Source organism: Trachinotus anak, unplaced genomic scaffold (assembly GCF_046630095.1).
Source record: "Trachinotus anak isolate AG129_WGS33_773 ecotype Australia unplaced genomic scaffold, CSIRO_AGI_Tana_v1 ptg000018l, whole genome shotgun sequence".
NCBI classification, from domain to species: Eukaryota; Metazoa; Chordata; class Actinopteri; order Carangiformes; family Carangidae; genus Trachinotus; species Trachinotus anak.
The window spans coordinates 9033984-9059420 of record NW_027273869.1 but is presented as its reverse complement, the minus strand read 5'-3'; the positions used below and the strand labels follow the sequence as shown (position 1 = coordinate 9059420).

The 25437-nt window shown below is 41.0% G+C and overlaps 1 protein-coding gene across 1 annotated transcript; it reads right to left on the bottom strand.

Annotated features, from left to right (window-relative positions):
- Window positions 1-1034: 1034 nt before the first annotated feature.
- Window positions 1035-16647, bottom strand: LOC139635320 (leucine-rich repeat neuronal protein 3). The gene is made up of 2 exons (XM_071502514.1): window positions 16285-16647; window positions 1035-4849 (listed from the first exon to the last, which is right to left on the bottom strand). Exon 2 carries the CDS (start codon window positions 4398-4400, stop codon window positions 2271-2273), a length of 2130 nt encoding a protein of 709 aa, XP_071358615.1. The 5' UTR covers window positions 4401-4849; window positions 16285-16647; the 3' UTR covers window positions 1035-2270.
- Between the last annotated feature and the right edge of the window lie 8790 nt (window positions 16648-25437).

Genomic DNA, 25437 nt, shown 5'->3' with positions numbered 1-25437 from the left:
CATGTTTGGTCAGTCAACTCATTTAGTGGCTTCTTTGGCTGTCATGTTGTGTTTCTCCAAGCACGCAGACTGAGAGAGACTGAAGCTGCTACACCTCTGGGTATGAAAAGTGTGTGTGTGTGTGTGTAGTGTGCGTGCCCTTGACCATGTTCATATGTTTTTGTCTTCTATTCATAACTCTTTGTGTCAATCAATAACCTTGAATTCATGTTTGCATGTACCTTTGCATGTTTTTCTATAAATGTAAATACATTTTAGCTCTGCCAGTTTGCCTGTTTGTGCATCTGTGCTCATGCCTGTTTTTGCAAAGAGACAGACTCAGTCTGACCTGAGCACTACCTGAGGAGCACACCATGTCATATTTTAACTCCTTTGTCTTTGACAGATGCCTTTGCTCTAAAAGCCTCTGTCCATGGTGCTGAAGGCTGGCCTGATGTATGAGTGTTAGGCTCTGTTTGATAAATCCGCCATGTCACTCCGCCTCTGACAACCATTCATCATGCTTGGCTTTCTCATGTGAAATGTTCTGTGTGCTGGGTAATTCAGTAAGACAAATAAAATGTGAGTCCTAAAGCTTAGACTCAGCTCTATCCAACCCTGCATTGACTTTTCAGTACTGTACTTTATCTCTCTGTCGTGGGGACGTTGTGTCCCTGTCTAAACAAGAGCAGCAGCAGCTGTAGCTGTAGCAAAGTGACTATATTCAGACCAGCCGAAGGACGAACATGTTCTTAATGAGGCGGCTAATGAGTTCTGTTCTTTTGTTGCTGTTTTTTTTTTTTTTTTTTTTCTGGGTTAGGACGACCATCTAACCATTCAGCTAAAGTCTGACTTTTCCCCTATGGACTGACTCCAAAGACAGTTTTTGGTTCTGTACTACTTGGTCATTATCAATATTTAGTTTTACAACTGTCACAGATAAGTCAATAGAAACTTCACATTAACCCATGGCGGAATGATGAAGAAAACAAATATGAACCAGATGTATTATGACTAATATGAGAAGAAAGCAAAAGAGAGAAAGTAGGCAAATGTTTGTAAAAGAAACAATGACATTTATTTTTTTTTCTTAGCACTTTTCTTAATTAGTCTGTTGTGCCCATTGATCACATATAATACAGTTAATATAAAAATGGCTTTTTAACTTTACACCCAAAGCAACAACGAAATGTTTTCTTAAAATATGTATGCTAAAAATACTGAGAAAGTATTTCCACTAAAATTACTGGAGAATAGCTTGTGATTTTGCAATGATGACATGGCCATGTTTTGCTGTGGCTGACGTGTTTCTTCTGTTTCTTCTCTGTTTACCTCATGTAGTTCTTGTTGTAGGCACTTACCAGGGCATAACAGACTGGTTCTAGAGGCAATAACACATCAGTCACCTCAGTTTTTTTTTATCAACCTGTTATATCTCCTTTAGTCCAACATAGTCACATTTTTCCCAGTCACCATTGCAATGAGAACTACACAGCATAAACAGCCATTTGGAAAATGTCCTCTCTAGATGCCCATTTTGTAGCTGAATTTCATTAAGCTTAATGTGACATTGTAATCAAAAGTAGTCTGCTCCTTGCCTTAATTTAAAACCCATTTAAACCGTTCAGATACAGAGGATTTGTCATTACATCAACATAATAGAATATCTAACAGTATTTCCATGAAAAATCAAGAGTCAATTTTTAATAGAAAAGGGGGAGGGGTATATTTCATCAAAAGGCTTACACCATAGTCACCGTTATTTGTCTACTCTACTAAATCTCCCTTCCCATAATAGACAGGTGTTATTACTGTATCTCTAACTCGTCTATGGATGTTTGACAAAGCACAGACGGTATTGCTTGGGACCACACAGACAGTTCCACAACTCTTAACACATTTAACAGTCAATTACAAGAGAGTTGACCATCATCATCATCATTATCATCATCATCATCATCATCATCTTCACTTCCTTTTCACTGCCTGCATTTCTGTATGAATGGTACTGAAATATATCTTTTTGCAGTAAATGCCCCTTCCTGTTGATGTTAGCTTGGTTTGATGTAACGGTTACAAAGCCACCACTTCAGCTAGGGTTGAAACTGGGAGAGCATGTAGTCTATTTTTAACAGTTTCATCCCAGTCCAATAATAGTTTTGCCAGTATATCTGAGTCAGAGACCAGCAATGGGTATGCCTTTGAAACAGTATTACAGATTCCTCCACCACTGCCCATGGCCTTGTCCATTCAGTGTAGTTGGTGTGTGGTGTTCCACAAAGCTGCGCTTCTTAAAAGGCATTGTCAGATACATTTATGACTGTGGCTTTCACTTCCACTCCACTTGGCAGTCCCTTACCCGAAACCCACAGCTTTGTAAAGAAAGGAGAGTGCATACCGGTAGCTTCCACTGGTGTCAGCGAAGCTTTGGAGTCGCATTTCCTTATATCCCCATAAAGGTGGTGGTTCCTCAGAGACACATAAATAAGCAGGCAGGCCACTGAAATCACAGCCAAGAGCACACCAAAGACGGTGATTACTGCTGCGTCCCATTTTTCTGTGTCCTCGGCTGCTAGGTCTAATCCCTTAGTGGTGACATTGACACATTTGGTGTCATGGTTGTAGTGGATGTTGCGGACATCCACACATACTTTGTAGTGAGTGGCGGGGCTGAGATGGGTAAGGTTGTAGACCTGGATGTCAGAAGGAACCCTGGTGGTAAATGCTGTGGTGGGATGATTGGCATCTGACAGAGTGTACCATTTAATGTTGGGAGCCAGGGTACCAGGGCCAGCCTTCCAGGAAACCAGAATGGAGTTTGTCTCCACTAATTTGACTGCTACATTCAGAGACCCATTTGCAGGTTGGGGAAAATATCCATTCACCTCTACTGCAACAGATTTAAGATCAGCTCCAACCAGGTTATGGGCAACACAAGTGTAAAGACCAGCTTCATTTTCTGTTATGTCATAGATGTCAAAGGTTCCCTCTGGGTGCATGTAGAACTTGTCAGAAACTGTGTTGGGCAGGACTCTGGTACCAGATGGGGTGATCCAATAGATGTCCGGCTCTGGTTCAGCAAAGGCCCGACAATGGAGTGACACTGAGCTCCCATTCTGTGCTTTAATATGCCCAGGCATGCTTTCGGGAGAGATGAGTGGCAGACAAATCTCCATCATCTCCCTGAAGTGCACCTGCCGAACATGCTGCCCCTCATACTCTGGAGGCTCCACACAGTAGAGTGAATCGGGCTCCATGAAGCGAATGTTGGTCTTGTTCATGTTCATCCAGCGGACTACGCAGTCACAGCGGATAGGGTTGCTGTGCATACTAACTTCTCTAAGATTTGGGAGGGACTCAACAGTAATCCTGTGGAGGGCACTGAGTGCGTTGCCATTCAGCATTAGGGTTTCTAGCCGTGGTAGTTTGTAGAAAGCATTCGGATGGATGTAGGAGAGTTTAGGATTGTTGGTGGCTTCTATTTTGGTCAGCTCAGGGAGGTTATTGAGAGCAAAGCTGTCAATTGAAACTAGCTCTGGCATGCTATTAATCCCCAGTTCTTTCAGATGGAGCATATCCACAAAGTCCCCTCTCTGTATCCTCGCAATTGGGTTTTTATTGAGATCCAAAAACTTAAGATTTTTTACATTTCTCAGGGCAGAATGAGGCACCTCAGGGAAAATATTATCATAGAAAGAGATGCTCTCTAAGTTATCAAGACCAGCCAATGCATCGTCAGGAAGCTGAGACAAGTTCATTCTGGTAAGTACAAGACTGTGGAGGTTACTGAGAGGTTTGAAGTTCATATCATCAATAGAAAGAACTGGATTCTCACCAATCATCAAGATTTCCAGATTTGGCATGGGTTCGAACCACTCTCTTTTAATAGCCTTCAGCTTGTTAGAATTGAGGTGGAGCCGCACAAGGTTGCTGAGACCCTGGAAAGCCATTGGGGAAATCGAGGAAATGAGGTTGTGATTCATGTAGAGCTCCTGAAGGTTAGCAACCTCTGCCAGACATCGTTCAGGCAACTCTCTTATCCAATTCTCCTCCATATGAAGAGACAGCAGCTGAGGAAGGTTCCCTAGATGGATGTCACTGATGGAGGATAAGTTGTTTTGTGATAAATCAATCTCTGTGATGTTGGCCAGGTAATCCAAAGGTTTCTCAATCTTGGCAACATTGTTTGTTTGCAGTAATAGTACTTGTGTGCCCAGTGGTAATTTTTCCGGCAGGTTGAAGAGTCCCAAGTCATTACAGTCAACTGTCTGCGCCTCCATGTACACGGAACTGGGAGAAAACCAGGGTCTAATCTCACATACACAGAGCTTTGGGCAATCAGGCCTCTCCTCAGTGGCCACAACAAAAGAGGCCATGGCCAAGCCGACGAAGAGACGATCCACGAATGACAAGTCCTTCATATTGGACGATTCCCTCCAGCAAGAAATTGGTCCTTGTAGATTAAGCGGGCTGAGCTGTTAACTTCACAAAATAATGAATCATTTGCTGCAGCTGCTGAGGCGATTGACTCACCACCTCTGCCACCACTACCACCACCAGCTGCAGTGGGGCTCCCAAGTGATTTTTTTGTCTTGCAGTGTAGACAGCCTTGGATGTAATGACCAATCACTCAATGTTGCCTGCTGGTGTCAGGGTTCAGGGCCAAAGCTTCAGCCAGGCAGACCCGAGGAGGTGGGCGGTGGAAAAAAGAAAAAAGGACTGACTGATATTATATCTCAAAGGACTTATATTGAGCACATTTACAGGTATCCATGAAGACTCTGCTCTTTCTTTAAAGATGGATGTCCTCATTGATTGTCGTTACTAGCTTCCAGAGTCCGCAGCCCAGCCCAGCCCAGTCCATTCCTATCTGTGTAAGACAAACAGGACAGAGAGAAGTGGTGTGAGTATTACATGATAATAGAGGTGGTCAGGAAATGTATTAAAAGGAGGATTTGGGCATATTGACATTTGTTATAGGCACGCTGATGCATGTTGACATTTATACAGACTCCCTTCAAAACACAGAACCATGGATTTATATCTGCTTGACCTTCTAGACTTCATTCTGGGGACATACTGCATGTGCCCCTACAATATGGCATTCAATCCTGATGTTAGCAGTGTGAGTCTATTATTGGTTAAAGAGAAAGCTTTATTAAGATTCTTAAATGGCAGACATTCTAGGGCTTAAACATTAGCCTTTAGGACAAGCTGCTTTAAGACACCGGAATATGTCAGTCACTATGGCAGAAAGTAAACAGGCAGCCAATAAAATACACCACAGTGAGACAGTTAGGCTTTACATATAAACTAAGCAATCAACCAAGATGGAGTTTGCACCTGTTTGTTACAAGATGCAGCAACCATAAAAATGCATTAATGTGTTGACATAATTAATCTTTCTGCAATCAACAAATCTGCATGCTAATAGGATTTTAAATCTTTTGGAAAATGCAGGTCATGCAGCTTGTCAGTGGCCACACATCACTAACAGCTATGTAAAGGTGTATACACACATGTGAGCACACGCATAGGCCTCAAGGGAAAAAATGCATGATTATGATTCTATGGTCTTGGACAGAAGAATGAGCTTACTACAAACTGAATCTGTTTTTTTTCTTTTGCTAAATGACAATCATCATCCACATGACACCTTAGCTGTGCCTGAAATGTCTCAACAAAACTAGGAACTGTTCTCAGAAAGTAGTGAACATGCCACTGACTTTTTCATTCCACTGTGAGAATTTTTGAGGGCACTTTATACAGTAGTGTATACATTTTAGACAATCAGACAATCATACAAAATATTATGGTAACTTAAGTTGGAACAAATTTTACATATTTTGCTGTTTTTAGTAAAAAAAAACAAAAACTGAATACTGTATATAAAGAGGTACAGGTAATATTTGTAAGTAGTTTATTTAGGATGATATAAATGTGTTTTATTTCTCTGACACTTTGTAAATTTTAGGCGCATTTTCTCAGTTATTAGCCCTGTTATGAAATGAGGCACATTTAACAGTTAATGCTTAAACATTAAAAGCGAAACAAATCCACCAAGTGATCAGATTTGACCGTTTATTTACCATTTATAGTGTGGCAGATGGTGATACAGTTCTTTCAGTTCTTGCAATAACAAATATTGATTGAGAAATCTTGTTTTTTATGTAGTGTCTGTTTGCATCATGTTATTAGTCTCCTCACATTTCCTGCCATGGCAGAAGCTCCACAGTTGAAGTGTGTAATATATGTAACTGCCTAGTTCTGAACAGATAGGGTTGATGGTGCTTGAGATATTTTGGGCGTATAAGAGCACGCACCACATTGTATGAAAAGTCAAGAGAGACAGGGAATGAAATGGAAAGAATCAAAAGGAGATGTGTGATGGCGCCTGGAAAGTGAGAACAGGAAGAAAGAAATGGTTTAATTTCATCACCCTCACTGTTTCCACCTCAGTGGCCACAGGGGACATGTGGGGGGAAAAATATAATGAAATAAATAAAAAGGTAAAACTTCTGAAGGCAGCAGAAACGCTGCAGTTTGCCCCACTGGCGAAGCCAAGGCAAGGGTTAATTCTTCAACCTCTGCTCCAGCACTGGCTGGACTCTGGTTTCGAGGGGGGTGGGTGGAGGGGAGGCAGACATGGAGCCAGTAGGAGACTGAGAGAGAAAGAGAGAGGGGGTATTATTTTTCAAAAGCACCTGGCACTTTAATAAGCTGCAACACCCAGAGCATTCTGATAAACAGGGTTTAGCTTCTCTCCCTCAGCACTGGCTCTTCATTGAGGGCTATGTAGTTGATCCGTGCCCTGGAAACACAGGCCAGATTCTGTTATTTAACCCACAGCATTTGAGTCTCGTCTCTCCTCGCTATGGCTTTCCTCTTTTCTAATCACAATTACCAGCGGTGTAATGTGGTCAGGTTAACTGTTATTGCATAGCTTTATTGTGCAATCACTGCTGGAGGCTCTAACAAGGTGTGCTACTATTCGCTTTAACCGTGATGTTAATTGTGTCAGTGGGGATATATTTGGACTTCCATTTTCTTGATCAATATTTTCTGTTTGAGACTTCGCAGCACTCAAAAGCAAAGTGTCTGAATTGGCAGTGTTGGTGTGGAATAAGAAATAGTGTTGCAACACATTAAGTCAGGTATTACTTTATCGATTTTGGCAAGACTTGATGATGGATATGGGAAGACCATCACGGATCCTAAGAATGGGTAGATGAGACAGATTGAGAAAAATTATTTTGGTTTAATGTGTCCCACATTTATGAAAATCTAGGATAGGATTAGTAAGGCATTACCAGAGAATTGGCAAAGTGGTGTGGCCAGCAAATACAACATATTTCCCTGCTAATTAATGAGGATTAAATTCTGTTAATAATCCAACACTTGGTTCTTAAAAATCTAGATTTTAGATCTGGTTATGGGAAGTGCTTGCATTATTTCCAAAACATCACACTAGGCTTTGGCAGCAAAATTACAGTTCCTGGAAATGTTTGGAATGTATGTTGCTAACGATTAGTTCCCTTATTTATTAATCTGCTGATTATTTTCTTGATTATCGATTAATGATAGATCTACATGACCTGGATTATGAAATGTATGTAAAAGAAAAATATTGAAAAATGCCAACCATAATTACCTAGACCTCAAGTTGACTAAATAAAATTGTCTGTTTTGTCTGACCACCAGTCCAAAATTCTTCTTCTTCTTCATCTTCTTCTTCTTATTATTATTATTAATGCTGTTTTGAAATTTATGTTGCCACTTATCACTGTATATATTTGAGTCTGAGAGTAAGACCAGATGAAATATTATATTATATTAAATATTATATATTTTAAATTTAACGTATTAACATTGCAGTAAGATCTATGTAAATATGGTCGTAATTCAGTCTCCAGAATTTCCGCTCAGGTCCCACTGGAGGGCTGTTGAAGGAAAATATTAAGAGTCACTTGTAAGAAGAAGCAGACTGAATCAGAGGTGACATCTTGTGTGGCAATGTGTCTGATGTGGTAAATGTACCAAGTCTTCAGGCATGCTTGCTGCCTGGGCGGAATAGTGTTGAGTCAATGACTTGGTTACATAATAAAACAGTTTAGAGTAAATACAATTGAGGAAGAGAGCTGTGTAGTACACCAAAAACATTTTTTATACAATGCATTCTTTCAGATTAGGCAAATGCAAGTGACAAGAGGAACATCCACGTAGCCCAATATACCTAATCAAGGTGTGTTAACACATCAGCAAGACTGAAAAGCTCTCAACAACACAGGCACCATTTAGAAAGCTAGTTTGGCTGGAGAAATTGGGCTTGTTAGGCATACTGCTTACTACTGCATTTCATTACACTTAAGGTTGAAATACTGCAGTATATTTCAGCACCAAACTACATAATTTTAAGTGAACTATACTAATCAGCTACAGGCAGTTGAACAGGTAAATTGGTATTGTACATTTGCATTATGTGAAGCCCAGTGAAGAGGCAGTCTATATTGCACCGTGACTGCTGTGACTATGGAGTCCACACACCACTTGTACTAACCTATTAGTAAGAGGTCCAGTCGAGCTACCCAGGACCCCAACACACACACACGCAGAAAGAGAGAGAGAGAGAGGGAGAGAGCACTTCTATGTAGAGCTACAATCCCACAATCCATTGCTCAGTTGCTGGTAATTGAGGTGGAGAGAGAGTGGAGGGAGAAGGGAAAGAAGAGATCCGGAGGACAAAATGACTTGCCAGAGGAGGAACTTGTTATAGTATCAGTAGTAGTGTATTAACCTCTGGTGACCCTGAGAAGCTGTCATTGCAGGAAATATTAACCATAGAAAGACCATGAAGGAGAAGAATTAGCCAAAAGCTCGGCAAAGACTGGTAGAAAACAAGGACGTCCAAGCAAGAAAAGATGTGTATTTGGCATTAAGTAGCTATGTAACTGTTGGACAAAGAGGAATGTGGTTTAATATGGCTGGGGCAAATACAATTCAAAGATGGATGCTTGCAATCTGTGCCTGGAAAAATGTGTGGATATCTAGACTTGGGCAATACATAATCAACAGCTGGTAATGTGACCTGTAGGGCTTGAAATGGGATCTCTTGTAACCTAATGTCTACTTGCAATAACACATTAAGCCTAAGCTTTGACATTTGCTCAGGGAGCCAGTGGAAGCATTTTATAGGTCAGTCTAAGGTGTTCACTCACGGAGCTAACACGAGTTCCCAGGTGTCCGGGAAGGTGTGTGTGTGGGGGAGGGGGGGGGGGGGGGGGTCATTCAAGCAACAATCTCCAAAGCACCTCCATTTCAGTAGCAGGCTGACAGTCTAGCCCATGGGCTTTTCACTTTCGCCAGTGTTAATCCAGGACATGAACATTACTGCAAACAAACTCCTGGTATCTGGCTTTTTGAAGGCTGCCTTAACTCTGGTTAAACCTGCTGTATTCAGGTTTTTTTGTTGGCCACATGGGGGCCACAGACACAAGCTGTAAACACAACACTGACATTTTATGTTCATAAAAAGAGCTTACTAAAATGCAACAGCCTATTAAACTAATTCAGCAGATGCATTAGAATTTATCTGGAGGCTTGTCTCTGTCCATCTGAGGAATGCAAGTCCAGTATAAACTCTTTTTGCTCTATTTTGGCCTCCACCAACTACTGATGGAAATCTATGGCTCTTTAGCTGCTAAATGCTCCACTCTGTTCACCAGCTATCTTTGTCTCTCTGCTCTGTGATGCCGGGCAGACTGTATGGTGGGTTTCTCGAGCATTTATTCCAAAAACATCTGCCTTCTAAGGCTGAAGATGACACTATGAGCTAAAAGACACTGTAAAGCTCCATGGAGCTGAGGACACATACAGATTCAGGTGATTATTGGTAGAGTCTGACTGATGTGGATTTGTGAGGTCTGGTCAGTTAATTATATCTGATTATTATCTGTGGGCTCTGCATCACCATTAACAGTTGGGAGCAACTATATCTGTGTATTTATAGACTTACTCAAACTAAGAGGCTGTCGGGAATGATAGTGTCATTGCATCACCATTACAAACTGGTATGTCTTCAGTCCTTGTTAGTCACAGATTTCATTCTTAATTAGTCTGACATTTGACTGCACCAGATGCCTTGGAATCTCTCCTCATTATCATCCTCACAATTATGCTGTTTTACTGTGAGGTGAAAACCTGCATAACTTAACCTATCTTAGTTTTATATAGGCACATACTTCATGCGTTGAGTGGATCACATGAGTTGTGTTCCCAAAAAATACTATTTGGAGATCATTTGGTCTCTGGAAGTGGTGCCACACTAATCAGATATACCTGAATTGGGAAGCAACTACATGACTACATTTAAGAGTTTCACCTACTGTCAAGGTGAAAAGCTTTTCCATTCAGCATCTTGGCAACTCCTTCCACTTATTTCCCACCGGGCCACCTCCATTATACTAACACCATGGCTGTTGCAGACAGTAATGGCACAAATACAGTTTGATTAGAGACCAGTGAGATATGACCACTTTAAATTAATGAGTGTGCACAGTAGAGGCACAAAGCGTTGCTCCTCGTGGCTCTGCACTGCTAATTCAAGCAACCCTGACTCAAATCGGCTGGGCAGCCAAACAGCCAGGCAGAACTGTTTATTTTATGCTGTTTATTGAAATGAGTTATAAATCCTCCCCCTCGCTTCACAGGGCTAGGATGGGGTTTTGCAGAGCGGGGACTTGGAGATGATTACTTTGTTAAAGGTTGGGTGCTCATCAATGCCCTGTGTGGCTACAGATTGACCTGCAGTTCATGTAAAACTAAAACTATTTGTTATACAAAACACATGTTCTGTAAGGGTTGTGGCGGAAATAAAAGGGGAAATTTGTGAGATATGTACTGTGGAATAAGTCTAGATGTAGGTTTTTGCAGGGAGCATATTGGCCCTTGGGGAGATGATTATGAGGCCTGCACGGTTTAAGTGGTAACAAGGCAGTATTGCATTTGCTGAGAGGTAGACATTAAACTCGCTGTGGTAAAACTGGGTGGAAGATATAAAGGTCAGACGTAAGTGGAAAGTAGGGCGCAGCCAGATTGCCTCCTCTTTCAGGAGAATAGCCTGTGTATTGTAGAAATGGTTCAGTGGGAATTTTGATCCACTGGTAATAAGCCTCACAAGGCTTTCTTCTTCAAGTCACCCCCTCTCTCTCGTGCTTTCTTTTTCCTCAGTGTTCGTTCCCTCATTCGTTTTTTCTCATGATATTGCAACCTCCACATCTCTTTTTATAAACCTTGTCCTTTTCATCCTGCTTTCTCACACTTCTCTGTGCTCTTCAAACCCTTATGGCGAACATTTCTCCTTATGTTCTCTATTAGCTTCGCGATCCACCCAAGCGATGGGCTAGAGAGAGAGCAGGCATTTAATTTTGTCTCCCTGCATATCCAGGTTCCTGTCTTTCTTTCTGTGCATCGCTTGTTTTCTGTCGGCCTAATTGCCTCAATACGTGTCATCACTACTGTGCCACATCTGCCTATATATCCTGTCTGACTGGCCGTCTAAATAGCTCCTATTTTCTTATTACCAACCCCCAAGCTTTTGGTAATGCATTACGCCCACTGGATGTGGTTTTGCTGTGTCCTAGTTGCAACACAGCGACCAGTGCTGATCACTTTCCACCCAGTGCGTCAATGTCCATCAGACATGAGCATTGAGCCTCACTTCTAGTTCAGGTGCTGCTCTTCTTACTACTTCACCATCTTCATGGGCCTGGTCTATTCTCTGCCAGACCAGTTTACATATCACTTGTGAATGTAAATACAATAAATCCTTGTTCATTTACATTAGAAAAAAAAAAAAATATATAATATTCATACATTTCACATTAAGATAATAAGTATAACTAATGAAATTTAGGACTGCACATAACATAGTTGTTTTATTTTGATTTCACCATATTACAGGCAGATAGATGACAAACATGTATCTGCAGTTTTGCTGATTTAGACTTAGAGTCCAGAAAATCATTATTTTTTTAAATATAAATAAACCATTCAAAACCCATTGGATTACATAAAAATTGAATTGTCACAAAGCAAAAACTAGTTTTTGTGTTGCTAAGCTTTTGTAGAAGCTATTTTTCTTTACAGAGTGAATTATTGCTCAAAGTGTGAAAGCAAGGGACAATGCTTGTAGACATGGCACCTCCGAAACATTTCCGGTGGACACCAGAACTGTGGTGGACGTGCTGCAAGGCCGTGACACAACCAAGCAACTTCCGTCAGACATTCTGGGTAAGCCCTTTAGAGGGTGGGTGCTTCTGGAAGGCTTTACTGTCCCTCCCTTTGCCCTTCACCTCATTGATTTGCTATTATACTTTCTCCAAGGTAAGGGAGAGTCCATTAAAGGGAACCTTTTATGCAGAGCGTATGCATAATGAAGCTTCCAGTATGTATGTGCATCTGAGTGTGTGCATGTGCGCGTGGGAGCGGAAGGAAACCTTTCCCCTTACATCTGCACTTGTATGGCCATGAATCATTGGCAAGTCAACTGTTAATGTAAAATCAATGTTCCAAATTAACCACAGGACCCTCAACTCTTGTTTTTCAGCTCTTTTCTGGACAAGACTTACCCTTTGGCTGAGTGAGGGAGAACACACATGCTGCATTATCGAACGCTACAGCACGCCCACCTGCACTGCCACATGCACACACACAGCAGACAGGAGCACATGCAAACACACAGAAAGATCCATGCATTTGCAGACACAAGCCTGCACACATAATTTAGCCAACAGTCTCCTCACAGAGAACATAAAGACAAACATGAACCCGCTCATACGCATAATGCATGCAAACGCACCACACAGTGAAAGAGCACAGCTAGGTCCCCTTGTCTAATTCGCATAGTGCTGCATCTATTAAAATTAAGCCAAGGTATCCAGCTTAAGGCTGCCGCTGATAAGGTCAAAGGCGTAGCGAACATTCCAACACTCATTTCTCCCCCAACATAATCGCACTCACTCCTGACAAAAATCTGCATAATGTTCCATGTATAGCTGCTAGCCAGAATGAAAGCGGGAGGTGTGAGGAGTGAGGGGGGACAGGCAGGGGGAATGGAGCCAGCGGCATATCCCTCAAAGTCAGAGCCAAATTGAATCTGCAGGTGCAAATGTGGCATGTGTGCTGCCTCTAAGATGCGCAGCTATCTATATTTATATGAATAATATATGGCTGGTCAAGGGGCCACAAGCCTGCAGGGAATAAGCTCCTACGGCAGACGGAATCAATCATTATATGCCATTGAAATGCATTTATCGCTGGCTTGGACCTCTTTATTATGATTTCATGGGGTTTGATATGGGCTTTCTCTTTCTCTTTTCATTCTCTGCTACTCTTCCTCAGCTGAAGCAGATGAAAGATATGGTGTTTTCAAATGGCACAATGGCTTTGTATCTTTCCAGAGGCTTAGCAGAACAATGACTGGCTGATTCAGGGGCAGTAATTGCTTTGCAAGTTAAGTAAGTTGAGTGCATATTTCTATACATATGTATAAGCATGAATCCATCTAAAGTATGTATACAAGTAGGCTATGTGCCTGTACATGTGTGCATATTTGCATGCATCAGTCACTGCAGCCACATCAGTGCATGAAGACTTGGTTTTGTCTCATGATACAGCATCACTCATTCACCCAGCTTTTCATTAGTGCACTGAGGGCCTATATGCATCAGCCTGAATGTAGAACAGATGGGCGGCACAGCAGTAGCCCTCAGATGTCCTCTCCTCCTTCTCTGCTCATGTTTGAAATTGCAATATGGACATATGTCCCTATCATGTCCATCTCTGATATGAATCTGCAGAATAGCAAACTAATTAGCAATTAATAGCTTTGTTCTTTTTTCTGTGAGCATCAGCATCAGTTTTACTTTTTCAAATACCTGACATTTATATATAATTATACATGATCAGTTTTAATAAACCTTAGTGTTCAAGTAGTTTTCTGGCACAAAACACTTTACCCACCCACTTTACAAGCGTGTGCTAGCTAAACACCTAAAGCGCAAATGTAAAAGAAAATGTCACTGGATACTAAAGAAGTGTCATGTCCCATTTTGACATTTGATAGGGGCTGGAAACATCAAAATGTCATTGATGCTGCCATCAAACCACAATTTGATTCCAAGTATTTTTGTTTCCTTCCTCTCTTTCTCTGTCTCTTTTCATACAATTTGGGTCTGCTACAGTCCTTCCACTAGATCCAAAAAACAAACATGCACACCACTTTCTTCCCCCCTGCTCCTTTTGCCCTCTGTCTGTGCTTATTCCATTTTAATGGGTGCCTGTGTTTGTTTGGGAGCAGGATGCTATCAGAGAGCCTATGCTTGGCTGCACAGGCTGATCCCCTGCAGCCGTCTTGTGAATATGTTTACATGCATTTCACTCAGGAGCCCTGATAGATCCTTGGGCATCTTGTTACCAACATTATGGAAAAAAATCTTGAGATTAATTTGATCTTGATGGTGCCATTTTGGGCTTCCTGAACAGCACTTTGAACCAGTTGTAGCATTTGGCACCCATATATCCTCTCACCTCAAAGGAACCTGGCATCCTCTGCCTATAGAGAAATTAATATGGAACACCCACACTGTGCTGCCTATCATTCTCCCCAAGCCTCCACAAGGCCACTGCAGGCACAGTACCACTTCCCTCCCCCTCACACCTGCTTCTTACTGTTTCACACACAGATCAATAGGCAATTCGCAAAGCCACTCACTTTAAGCATATGACTTGTTGTGGACATGTAATATTGATTTGTTTTGAACAAATGTGCCCAAATTAATGAAGAAACCCATTACTCCTTTGCTTTATTGTTCATATCACCATGGGGGAGAAACTGCAATGTGGCTGTAATGTTATGATACAAGTACATACTTGGGTTTGAGTTTCACAGACTGTATTTTGCACAACATGGAATCTCAGTTGCAGGCTCACTTTTGAAAAGCTAGTTGCTGAATATAACAAGACATAAACGGCCTTAGTTCAGCCTAAGCAGGAACAATACATAGAGTTTAGGCTGAGGTTTTCTCAGAGTGGCATGGTGTCTGATGTGAGGGCATGATGACTCTCATGTGACATTTGACTGTGTTTCATATTGAACAGCTGCCTTGGGTGAGTCATTTGCACCGTGGAGGCCAAAATCTATTGTATCCATCACCGGAAACAAGCAAGCGGACACACACACACACACACACACACACACACTCATGCATACACAGAACATGTCTGCACTGAAGATTACAACAGTCAGATTCAATAGCCCCCTTGGTGAAAATCACATTTGTCATTATCAGCCATTATCTGTTTATCTGCCTTTGAAATATTCATGAGTAATACATCTTCTGGATGACATACATTTTGGACAGAGAAGAGAGAGTGTGAGAGATAAAATGGGAGGGGGTGAGGGAGAGAAAGAGAGGGTAGAGAGACGCCCCATTGCAGTTATGGGATTAGTGAATACCCCCCCCCCCCCCCTCTCTCCATAGCCGGATCCCTGGATGAGTGGGTGTACAGGCACAGGCAGGTGAAGTGATGATGGCGAATGCGCTCGATGATGCCTCTCTGTGGTTTTGTTAATTACGCAAAAGCCCTGGATGCAATGTGCCGATATGGCGTTGAAAGCAAAGACTCCCCTCTGTTTACCGCCGGAGAGTGTGTGATGATGTTACGTGTTTTTTTGTTGTTTTGTTATTTGTTCTTTTTTTAAAAAAGCCCGATGATGCGTAACATACTTTGGTGCCATGTGTAGGTAACGACTTCTCTGTTGCAACAGGAACGTTTGACTGAGAGGGGGAGGAGGGGGGGCACCATTCTGTGGATTTTTTTCGAGACGTGTCTGGTGTGCGCTCACTAAGCAGGACCGGGGGACATGAAACTGCCAGTCCATCGCTTCACGCGTCCGTTTAGTAATCTGCCTTTGTGCCCTGAACAGAGTCCACTGTGAATCCCGTCTCTCTGAGGCGCATCCTGCATAGTTGCGCAAAAGCGCGTCTTCACGTCAAGTGAGGGATAGCATAATTAGCTATCCTACAATATTTCCCCTAATTTCTGCAATCACGCACGGGTCGTTGGCGTTTGAGGAGCGAAATGAGGAGTCAATTCATCGACAAGTCGGTGAGTCTGGTACAACATCCCCGACTCACTGAATCCAGACGGTTTTCATTAACTTGGAAAATGCGTTGCGCAGGCTCAACCGCGCGATATGTATCAAATGACAGGAACATATTTGAGGAGTAAACAGAGTAAACTTACCTGATTTAACCACCATAGTCCTCGGATCAGTGTGTGTGTTGTCTATATTCCCATCAAGTGCGCCGCTTCAGTGACGAGAGAGCCCCAGCGCGCAACATAAAGCCAGTCAACAATGTGTGGTCTTCTTATTTTCACGCAGAGAAATCAGTTCTAGACTCTCTTCCACTGCAAAACGCACGGCTTCTGCATGAGGGGAGGGCAAAGCAAAACGGCGAAGTCCAAAAGCAGGCTGGCCAGAGTGTGGAGAGAGACTCATGTGTTCCCCGTGCCCTTCCCTTCCCGTCTTCACAGCGACTGTTAAGGGCGCATCTCTCCCCTCGATCAAGTGTCAGGCGGACCACATAGATGCGCCGCCGTCTCCTCAGCAGTCATTAATATCAGAACAACCCTGACTCTCCAGAGAACAGCCAATAGCGTCAGAGAAGCAGGCGAGGTGCTCGCAGCATCCCTGCTCTGGTTGGCTGAGAGGAGCCGTCAGTCATCTCCCAGAAGCCTGTTCTCATCTATGTCTTCTTCTGTTGGTGGTGAGGCACGCTGCAAAAAATATCCATATTAACAAGTCAGTCAGTCTAGTCATGAGTCTTAAAGTAAGAAACACAGATGTAAAAGTTGATGACATAGGCAGAATTAACATATTAAACTCTTAATTTTATAGAAATAAATAAATAAAGGCACTCCACTGACGTCAAAATGATGTCAAGTCAAGGAAATAGTTGGAACAAGTCTATCTGCACTGTAAGCTCTTTCACTTCCTAAGGGCTGGTGCCCACTAGACAGTACCTGCCATAATGTCTGTCCTGACACTGGCCAGCTGCACAGTTTGACTGGCCTGGCCATTCATACGCCATAATAACCACTGCAATAGGGACACTCATCTCTGATCAGTTGACCCCTGTTACCTAGTGGACTCCAGAGCTGGGAGAAAATCAGGTTGCACCAACTTTTTGTAACATCACAACTACAATCTTACTACATATGATAATACTACATTTTGGTAACTACTACTTAATGCTGCAACTCTTTATCTTGGGGTATGAGCTATTAGAGCCTGTGGTAATGCAACATGTAATCCAGCCAGACAGAATTCATTAATGAATGTAAACACAGAGGGCACTGCAGCCTGACTCATGACAGTCAATGACACAAAATATTCAAAAGAGACTGTTGCAAGTGTTAAAGGACTAGTGTTGGGAGAAGTATCTTTTACTGAAATGAAAGTAGCAATACTACACTGTAAAAAGCAGAATACTACAGTATAAGTCCTGCATTTAAATTAGCAAAATGTGGACCTACTTAAAGTATCAAAAGTGATTTGCAGAAAGGTAGGCCCTGTGACTGTTATATTCTATTATATAAAGCCTAATATATATCAAATTACTATTTATTTTTATTATAGGTGCATTGTTGTGTTAGAAGAATTTTACTGCTGTTAGTCAAGGTGGTGCCAATTTGAACTATTTTATATCTTGTTGGATATATTTGTAATAACTCATCATGATTATTTGAAATCTTATTTTGAATTGTAAGTAGTTATTATAAAATAAATGTAATGGAGTTGAAAGTACAACCTGACTCTGATATGTATTGAAGTACAAGTATAAAGTAACATGAAATGGAAATGGTGAAGTAAAGCCTAAAACCCAAAATTTGTGTACTTAAATAGACTTGGTTACATTTCAGTTCTGCCAAGGATTAAAATTATCAGTCATTTGTAAGGACATTTTCTTGTGTGTGTGTGTGTGTGTGTGTGTGTGTATGTGGAAAAATGCAACATTTAGAATGATTTACATATTCATGCTGTTGAGCATAACTTATTTGATTATGCTGCTTAACTGACAATATCGTCTGATGCAATCTTTTATGTGTACGATTTGGAAATGCGTACCTGGTGGTTGATTCCTTAGCTAAATCTGTTGATCCGAGTTCTATAAAGAAAGGAAATGACTATGGTGAAATGAGTCCAGAATTAAAGACTTGCTTGCTCCAAATTAGATCTCACAAAATCCTGCTCGTACATAGACGTGTGAGCCAAGATTTAAGGTGAGGGCAGGAAAACTTTCCTCCTTCAGCAGATGAAGGTGAAGGGCCAAACTCTGCACATACATCATTCTGCAGAGTGAAGGTCAAACATTAAAGCAACATAACAATAAGCAAGACATTGGTGAGTGGATGATTTCACACTCATAAACACACATGATGCTGACGTCATCATGTGAGTAGCCTGCATGTGTGGTCCAAGTTGACTTATTTTTATTTTACCACAAATTTTATGTAAATTCACTGAATTGAATATTATATTTTGATTTGCCGCCACTTCTTGGCAGAATTACTAATCGCGTCAGCACAAGTGCACTGCTGCTGTGGTTCTTTCTGCAGTGGTTGGAGTTGAAAATCACCGCAAACTGTGGCAGCCTGGCCAGCAGCTGCCACTTTCAGTGTGCAAAGTACATTTGAGATGGACATTTTTTGCAGTGCAGGGGTGTGAGGAAGAAGGCGGCAGGCAGGGAAGAAAATGGATATCTGTACCTATTAGCTCCCGAGCTCCCGACTCAGATCCCAGGAGGATTTCTAACACAATGTTCTACAAACTGATGGTCCTGGAGGTCGAGCAGGGATATACGCAGCTGCAGAGAAAGAGACATACCTCATCTGTCAGTCCAAAGGGTTCTGATCCAAAGACTGTAATACAGCAGGATGTTTGAACACCACCTGTGTCTGATTTCAGCAGGGCTAACTTTTAATATATACAACCTTACTGTACTGTAATGGTGTTCTTATATCTACTGTATCTGGTGTCACTCACAGTTCTGTAAAGCCTCAGGGACGTATGGAAGTTTTGCTGGGTCATTATCACCATAAGTTCTCTTTTGAATCTCCAGTAGAAATTATTCAAATTTCATGTAAATTGGCCAAATAATTTATTTTGGAAGTTTACTCATAGATGGATGACCTTTATGAATAAATATAATGCCATAAGAATATTTAGACAGTTTTCTTTAATTGGATGCAGATGATCCTGCCATGCCCCAGGTGCTGCTCACTCAAACTACAGTCATTTTTGATAGACTGGCTGTAGCCCTCCCACTTATTTTCTGAGGTTAACTAGCTAATGGGTGGATGGATGCTGGTCCCCATCCCTGTCCCATCAGTTGACTCTTGGACTCATTACTAGGTAAGAATATTACAAAGCTGTTGTAGAGTTAGCTTCTTTCCTACTTCTGTTTTTTAATGATTATTCCTGTCCTGAGCCCGAGTCTCTATTCTCATTACCAAGCAGGAAATTTAATAGTTTTATGATGTAGCCTAATATAATGCATTTATGCATGCAGTTACAGGGTCAAGACACAGTTATGTGAACCCTTTAAAGATCTGGTTTTCTGCATTGATTGGTCATAAAATGTTCCTTCCACTTTGTAGCTTTGGGGTCTTTTTCTCTGTCAAGAAGGTGAATATGCAGATGTGTAATGTTGGTGCAAGTTATACACACCTAGAAATTGCTCCAAGTGTGTATTCAAGTGGGGAATACAGGTAGTGGCAGAGACATGGAAAAACACTTTAGCATGTGGGCTGTCTGTGTATTTAACCTTCTACACAGTCAATCCTGTCTTACACAAGATTCTGCAATGCTTGAAAAACACGCTGTGAATATTTAAAGTATCCATGTCTTGATTTATTGTTCCTGAAAACCAGAGTTTGGCCTTGTATGTGCTGTTCATTATGACAAAATGTAGCTGAAATAATATAATTTTATTGACAGATTATGATTATTTTCAAGAATAGCCACTCATTTTAAGAAAAGAAAAATTCAGTGTCTTCTACTTTTCCATACTTGAAAAGAACAAAACCTCCAAAACAGGTTATACTCTCTTGGATTTTCAGGATGAATGGCACTGATGTCTCTATACCCAGACCTGATTCTGCATTTTTGCCTCCTAGACCTCTCTGCCCCAGACCTTCACTGTACAAGTTGACCGTGGTGACTTCACACCTCATGAAGCCAGTGAAGGGCTGTACTCAGAGCATCGTAAAACCCCAGCTTGGCAGTGTCAAGGCAGAGCTAGGATTTTTCAGACAAAGAACTAGATATCACCCTGCCATGAAAAATATGCATCAAATTTAATACTATAAAATATTATTTTGGGGAGGGGAGCTTCCTGTGAAGAGGCCTGAGGTGTTTACAGTGTGAGTTATGTTCTCGCTCATTCTTGTTTATTGTGAAGTTTGGGGAATATTCTGAGGGCGTTTCATGGTGACATTTTGTGATGTGTTCCGCAGAGGGAGAAAAGGCCGTGGAGGGCAGTAGAATTTATTGACTGAATTTCACAGTTATAAATGGGCCTTTTACAAGTGACATAAAGAAAATGATCTGTTCACTGCTGCGGCGGTGGAGATCTGTAAACTTGTTATGTGTACTGCCAGCAGTCATGGCACTTGTATTGAATAAAGTTTTATTCAATAGACTATTTGCTTTTGATAAATATTGTGCAAAGAATCAAAGATGAAGGCAAAGTATTTAAGGCACCTGAATAGTTTCTTGCTCTGAAAACCTTAGGCACCACATATGTCTCCAAGCAATATGTTCATTCTGCTCAGTCACTGCATAAACAACCTGCATTTGCATTTCCGTATATAGTTCGAGCTGTGTTCACTATCTGTCTTACATGTTTTGTAAAAACCTTAGACTTCCATTCTCCACTGAAGGCAGTCTATGGGGAGATCTCCAGAAGAATAACCGTCTCTAGAGAAAAGCCATAAACAAAGAGACCACTGTCTATGCGGTGCAGTGTTACTCAAACAATACATATCCCTCACAAAACCAAGGCTTTAATGTCTTTTCTCAGACTGCTGCGTTATGAAAAATACAGCTGTATTGCACACCACAAAAATCAACTATTTAGAAATCAAGCAATTTCATGGGGAATGAAGACTGAACTTTTTACTTTTCTGCAAACTTGGAAACTTATTTTAGCAAATAAACAATTTACCAGTGAGATGGGATGGTCTGAAGTGACAATGTATGTGAATCAGTCAGATCACACATTTTCTTTTCTTCAAAGTCAGTGATTGAAGAGAATTTATGGAGCAGATTGCCTTTCACAGGAGGCTTTGTCTCACTGGAATGACAAGTAGAATATCTCAACTTGGATCCTTTAATTATTTGAAAACCATATATACCACTTTGTAAAATACTTCACTAGAAGTAGATCTTTAGCAAAGTGGCCCTTGTGACTCATATAATCACTGTTAATAATATATTTTTGATATACTGTTAGGTTGTGTTTTTTAGTCCAGTGGCTCCCAACCTAAAGGTCGGGCCCCTCTTAAGACTCACAAAGTAAATCTGAGTGGATGTGAGATGATATTTGGGCAGAAAATAGGAAAAACAAAGTTCTGCTTAACTTTCTCTAATCTTCATTTTTATTGTGAAATATTGAAGAGTTTTCTTTGGGCTCCAAACAATTATTTAAATGTAACCATCTGAGAAGTATAGAGGGGAAATTAGTTCAGGTAGAACTAAAATGTGACATGGGGTCCCAAGTAAACACTTTTTTATTTTTTATTGATTTAATTTTCACAAGCAAGGAAGGTTGAGAACCATTCTTTTAATCCCTAATTGTTATTTAACTTTTCATGGGCTTTTCTTTTCAAGAGACATGACAACAAAAAATGGATACAAATCACAAGAATTACCTGCACAGACTAAACAGAATGACAACATCATCTTAACAATGCAGGTAAAGTCCATCACCATAGTACCAGTCCATGACTGAGTCACCAAGTGACAAACAAAAATAAAATCAAGAAGAATGCATTTCAGCAGTACAGCCAAAGATACAACAGCTGCTCAATCCATTTGTATGTTGATTTGTTTCAATCAAGATCGTGAGAAACCTGGGTGTCACGTTTGATGACCAGCTATCCTTCTCTGACCGTGTTGCATCTGCCTCCAAGTTGTGCCATTTTGCACTATTGAACATTAAAAAATCAGGCCTTACCTGGCGTCCATGCCACCCAACTCTTGGACCAGGCCATGGTTATCTCTCACCTCTACTACTGCATTGCCCTTCTGGCAGGTCTCCCTGCACACAGTGACACATAGTAAAACCTTTACAGATGATCCAGGATGCAGCAGCCTGTATAATCTTTGGTCAGCCTAAAAGGGCACGTCACTCCCCTTCTCATTGACCTCCACAGCCTACCCATAGTGGCCTAAATCAAATTCAAGTCACTATTGCTTGCCTTCAGAGTGACTTAAGGGTCTGTACCATTTACTTGAACTCATACAGGCTTATGCTCCTTCTCTACCACTGTTGTCTGACAAGACAATTGCAATCTGGACTGTTCTCGTCTGTGGTTCCCTGATGGTGGAACAAGCTACCAAATGCTATCAGAGCAGGGGCGTCCCTCTCTCTCTTCACAACTCTCTTGAAGACTCATGTCTCCCGAAAGCACCTCCTCTCCTAGCACTTCTAGCACCATGCACTGCAACATGCCGCACTAGCAATTACTATACACTATGTACTATCTGTGCACTTCGTTACCTGGTCTTCTTGTATTTATTGAATAGATATATTATTCAATACTTACACCAAGGTCTCCTACTGCACTGAAGCTTTAGTGTTGTCCCTCACTTGTAAGTCACCTTAGATAAATAAAAAAAGTAAATGAAAAGCAATTAATTTATGACAGGAATCTCATGTTTAACTTCTAAAACACATTTTCCCCTTTTACGAAAGACAAAGTGATTCCAGACTAGCAAATATGATTCTTTACAGCTACGCAAGTTGGCTTCATCAGCTCTAATGATACGTTCTCTGTCATTAGCTTAACCCAGTCTCTATATTCAAGGTTAACTTGGCTTTTCCAATCACAAAGGTTAACCCTAGCAGCCTAAATACAGCCTGTTAGGGCAAATACTGGTGATCTGTTGCCTAAGAGACAAAGTTGAATGGATTCAGGCTGAGGTATACCTAGCCATTCTTTTCATTACCACTCTCCCACAAAGCAGAACTACAGGACAAGCCCACATTGCATGAATAAAAGTACCTTCATTTCTTTAACATTTTCAGCACATATTCTTTCTGGTAAACCCACTTTATGCAGACAGTTGGGTGTAAAATAGGATCGATGAAGTATCTTATAGTGTATAAATTCTCCCCAAGCCTCTGTTGTAAACCAACCAGCACTGGATATTATTTTTACCCAAGATGCCTTATCAATGTTCAAATTCAAATCCTCCCACCAGATAAGTCTTGGCTTCTCACAGTTATCATATATTGCATTAGCTCTTATCTTATAGACGGTGGAAGCTGAATGATTATTTTTAGGTAATTTAAAATGGAGCTCTACCATATTGTCCTCCCTTTGCAGTTCCCAAGCTACTTTGTATTTGCAAATATTTGCTTAAGTCTGATTTATCTTTTTGGCCAAACTGTGCACTAAATTCCTGAGTGATTTAAATGTTTTCACTGGTTTAAACTTTAACAATACATTGTTCTTTATAAGCTCATGATATTTTTTTCCATGCTGAAATACCTCAACAACTATTGGATGGATGGTCTTTAATGTAAAGGAGTAAAAAGTACAATATTTCCCTCTGACATGTAATTGAGTAGAAGTATAAAGTAGCTTAAAATGGGAACGCTTAAGTAAAGTACAAATACCTCATAACTCTACTTAAGTATAGTACTTGGGTAGGTGTACTTGCCACCACTGTGGAGAAATGAAAACTATGCTTTATGAATGATCGATCTATTCTGTAACCTTGAGCTTAATTTTCTAGACTTCTGTTTCACATTTGATAAAAACTTTGGTGCAGTAAGCAGTCAGCGTTTCGCCACACTTGTTCTGAACCTGACAGATCACCTGTGTGGTCAGAACTGTGACAGCTTGTATTTTCTCTAATGAGGTTTGAGTTCTTGCCAGTGGCACTCATTCCTTTCCTAGGCTCCCTGCCTAGGTTTTCTTTTTAAAGCAAACCATTTCCTATGCAGAGATCTTCCTCTCACAAAATATTGTCAGTCACTGATTATTTAGATGAGCAATTGTGAAAGCTTGATATACATTGAGTCACCTCTGTCTATTGTTATTTCAATCAGCAGTTGAAGGTAGGATAATGAAAATCTGAATAAAAATATTTGAACACTCAGTCGTAATTTATCACTATTCTTCAGTGCTGGAGGCGTTTTAGTCACATTCCCTTGAAGATGCCATTGTTAGCTCTGATTTCAGTCTATTTCTAGATAGTCACACCCACCACAATAGCAATGACGTCAAACATTAGGCCTCATGGGTGCTTCCTTAAATAATAGTTAAGACTCACAGTACAGGTTTGGATTCAAAGCAAGTATCTGTGTACGACAGATCAGTCAGCCTGTGTATTAGTTGAAGCCCTGCAGAAAGGACGTTAGCAGACTCCAAAACACAGGTCTCAGAATGCTCATTTTGTTTTTTAGTCTCTTGCTATTTGTTTTGCGGGTGCCAAGAATAAAAGGTAAAAACAATATGAATGCATCCTGGGCCTGTTCTGTTGTTCTTTTTCTCCTTTTCAGTATCATGCTGTGTGTGATTAAATTTATCCTAGTTCCCTTTACAAGCATGTGGGAGGAAATTGTGTTTTCTTCCTGATAATTATACTTGTGTGATAGATGATAGAAGAATATCCCCACAAATAGCAACCTTAAATGTTGACAATTAAAAAAATATCTTATGGTTAGAAAAATAGGCTAATTTACTTCTCCGGTAGCAATGAACCAGAAAAACATCACACTTTACCAGTTTGCATCATGTCCATATGCAAATACACATCTCTAATGATAAAACGGACAAATGCTCGGAGTCAGCACGCAGGATCCTGAGTGAGTCATTATGCCACAGTATATGATGACCTACTTCACATTAAAAGACTATCTGGCTGTGGTGTAGCAAGCCAATTTACTTCAAAATGATGACAGAAGACGAGAGAGTGACAGGGAGCAAAAGAATGTGTGTGTGTGTGTGTGTGTGTGTGTGTCTGTGTGTGTGTGTGTGTGTGTGTGAGAGAGAGAGAGAGAGAGAGAGAGAGAGCTGTCATGTTATCTCTACAGACCTTGTTCTTCTAAAGCAGTCAAAATGCCTCAGTTGCGCCCACACACCTCTCTGAACCTCCTACAC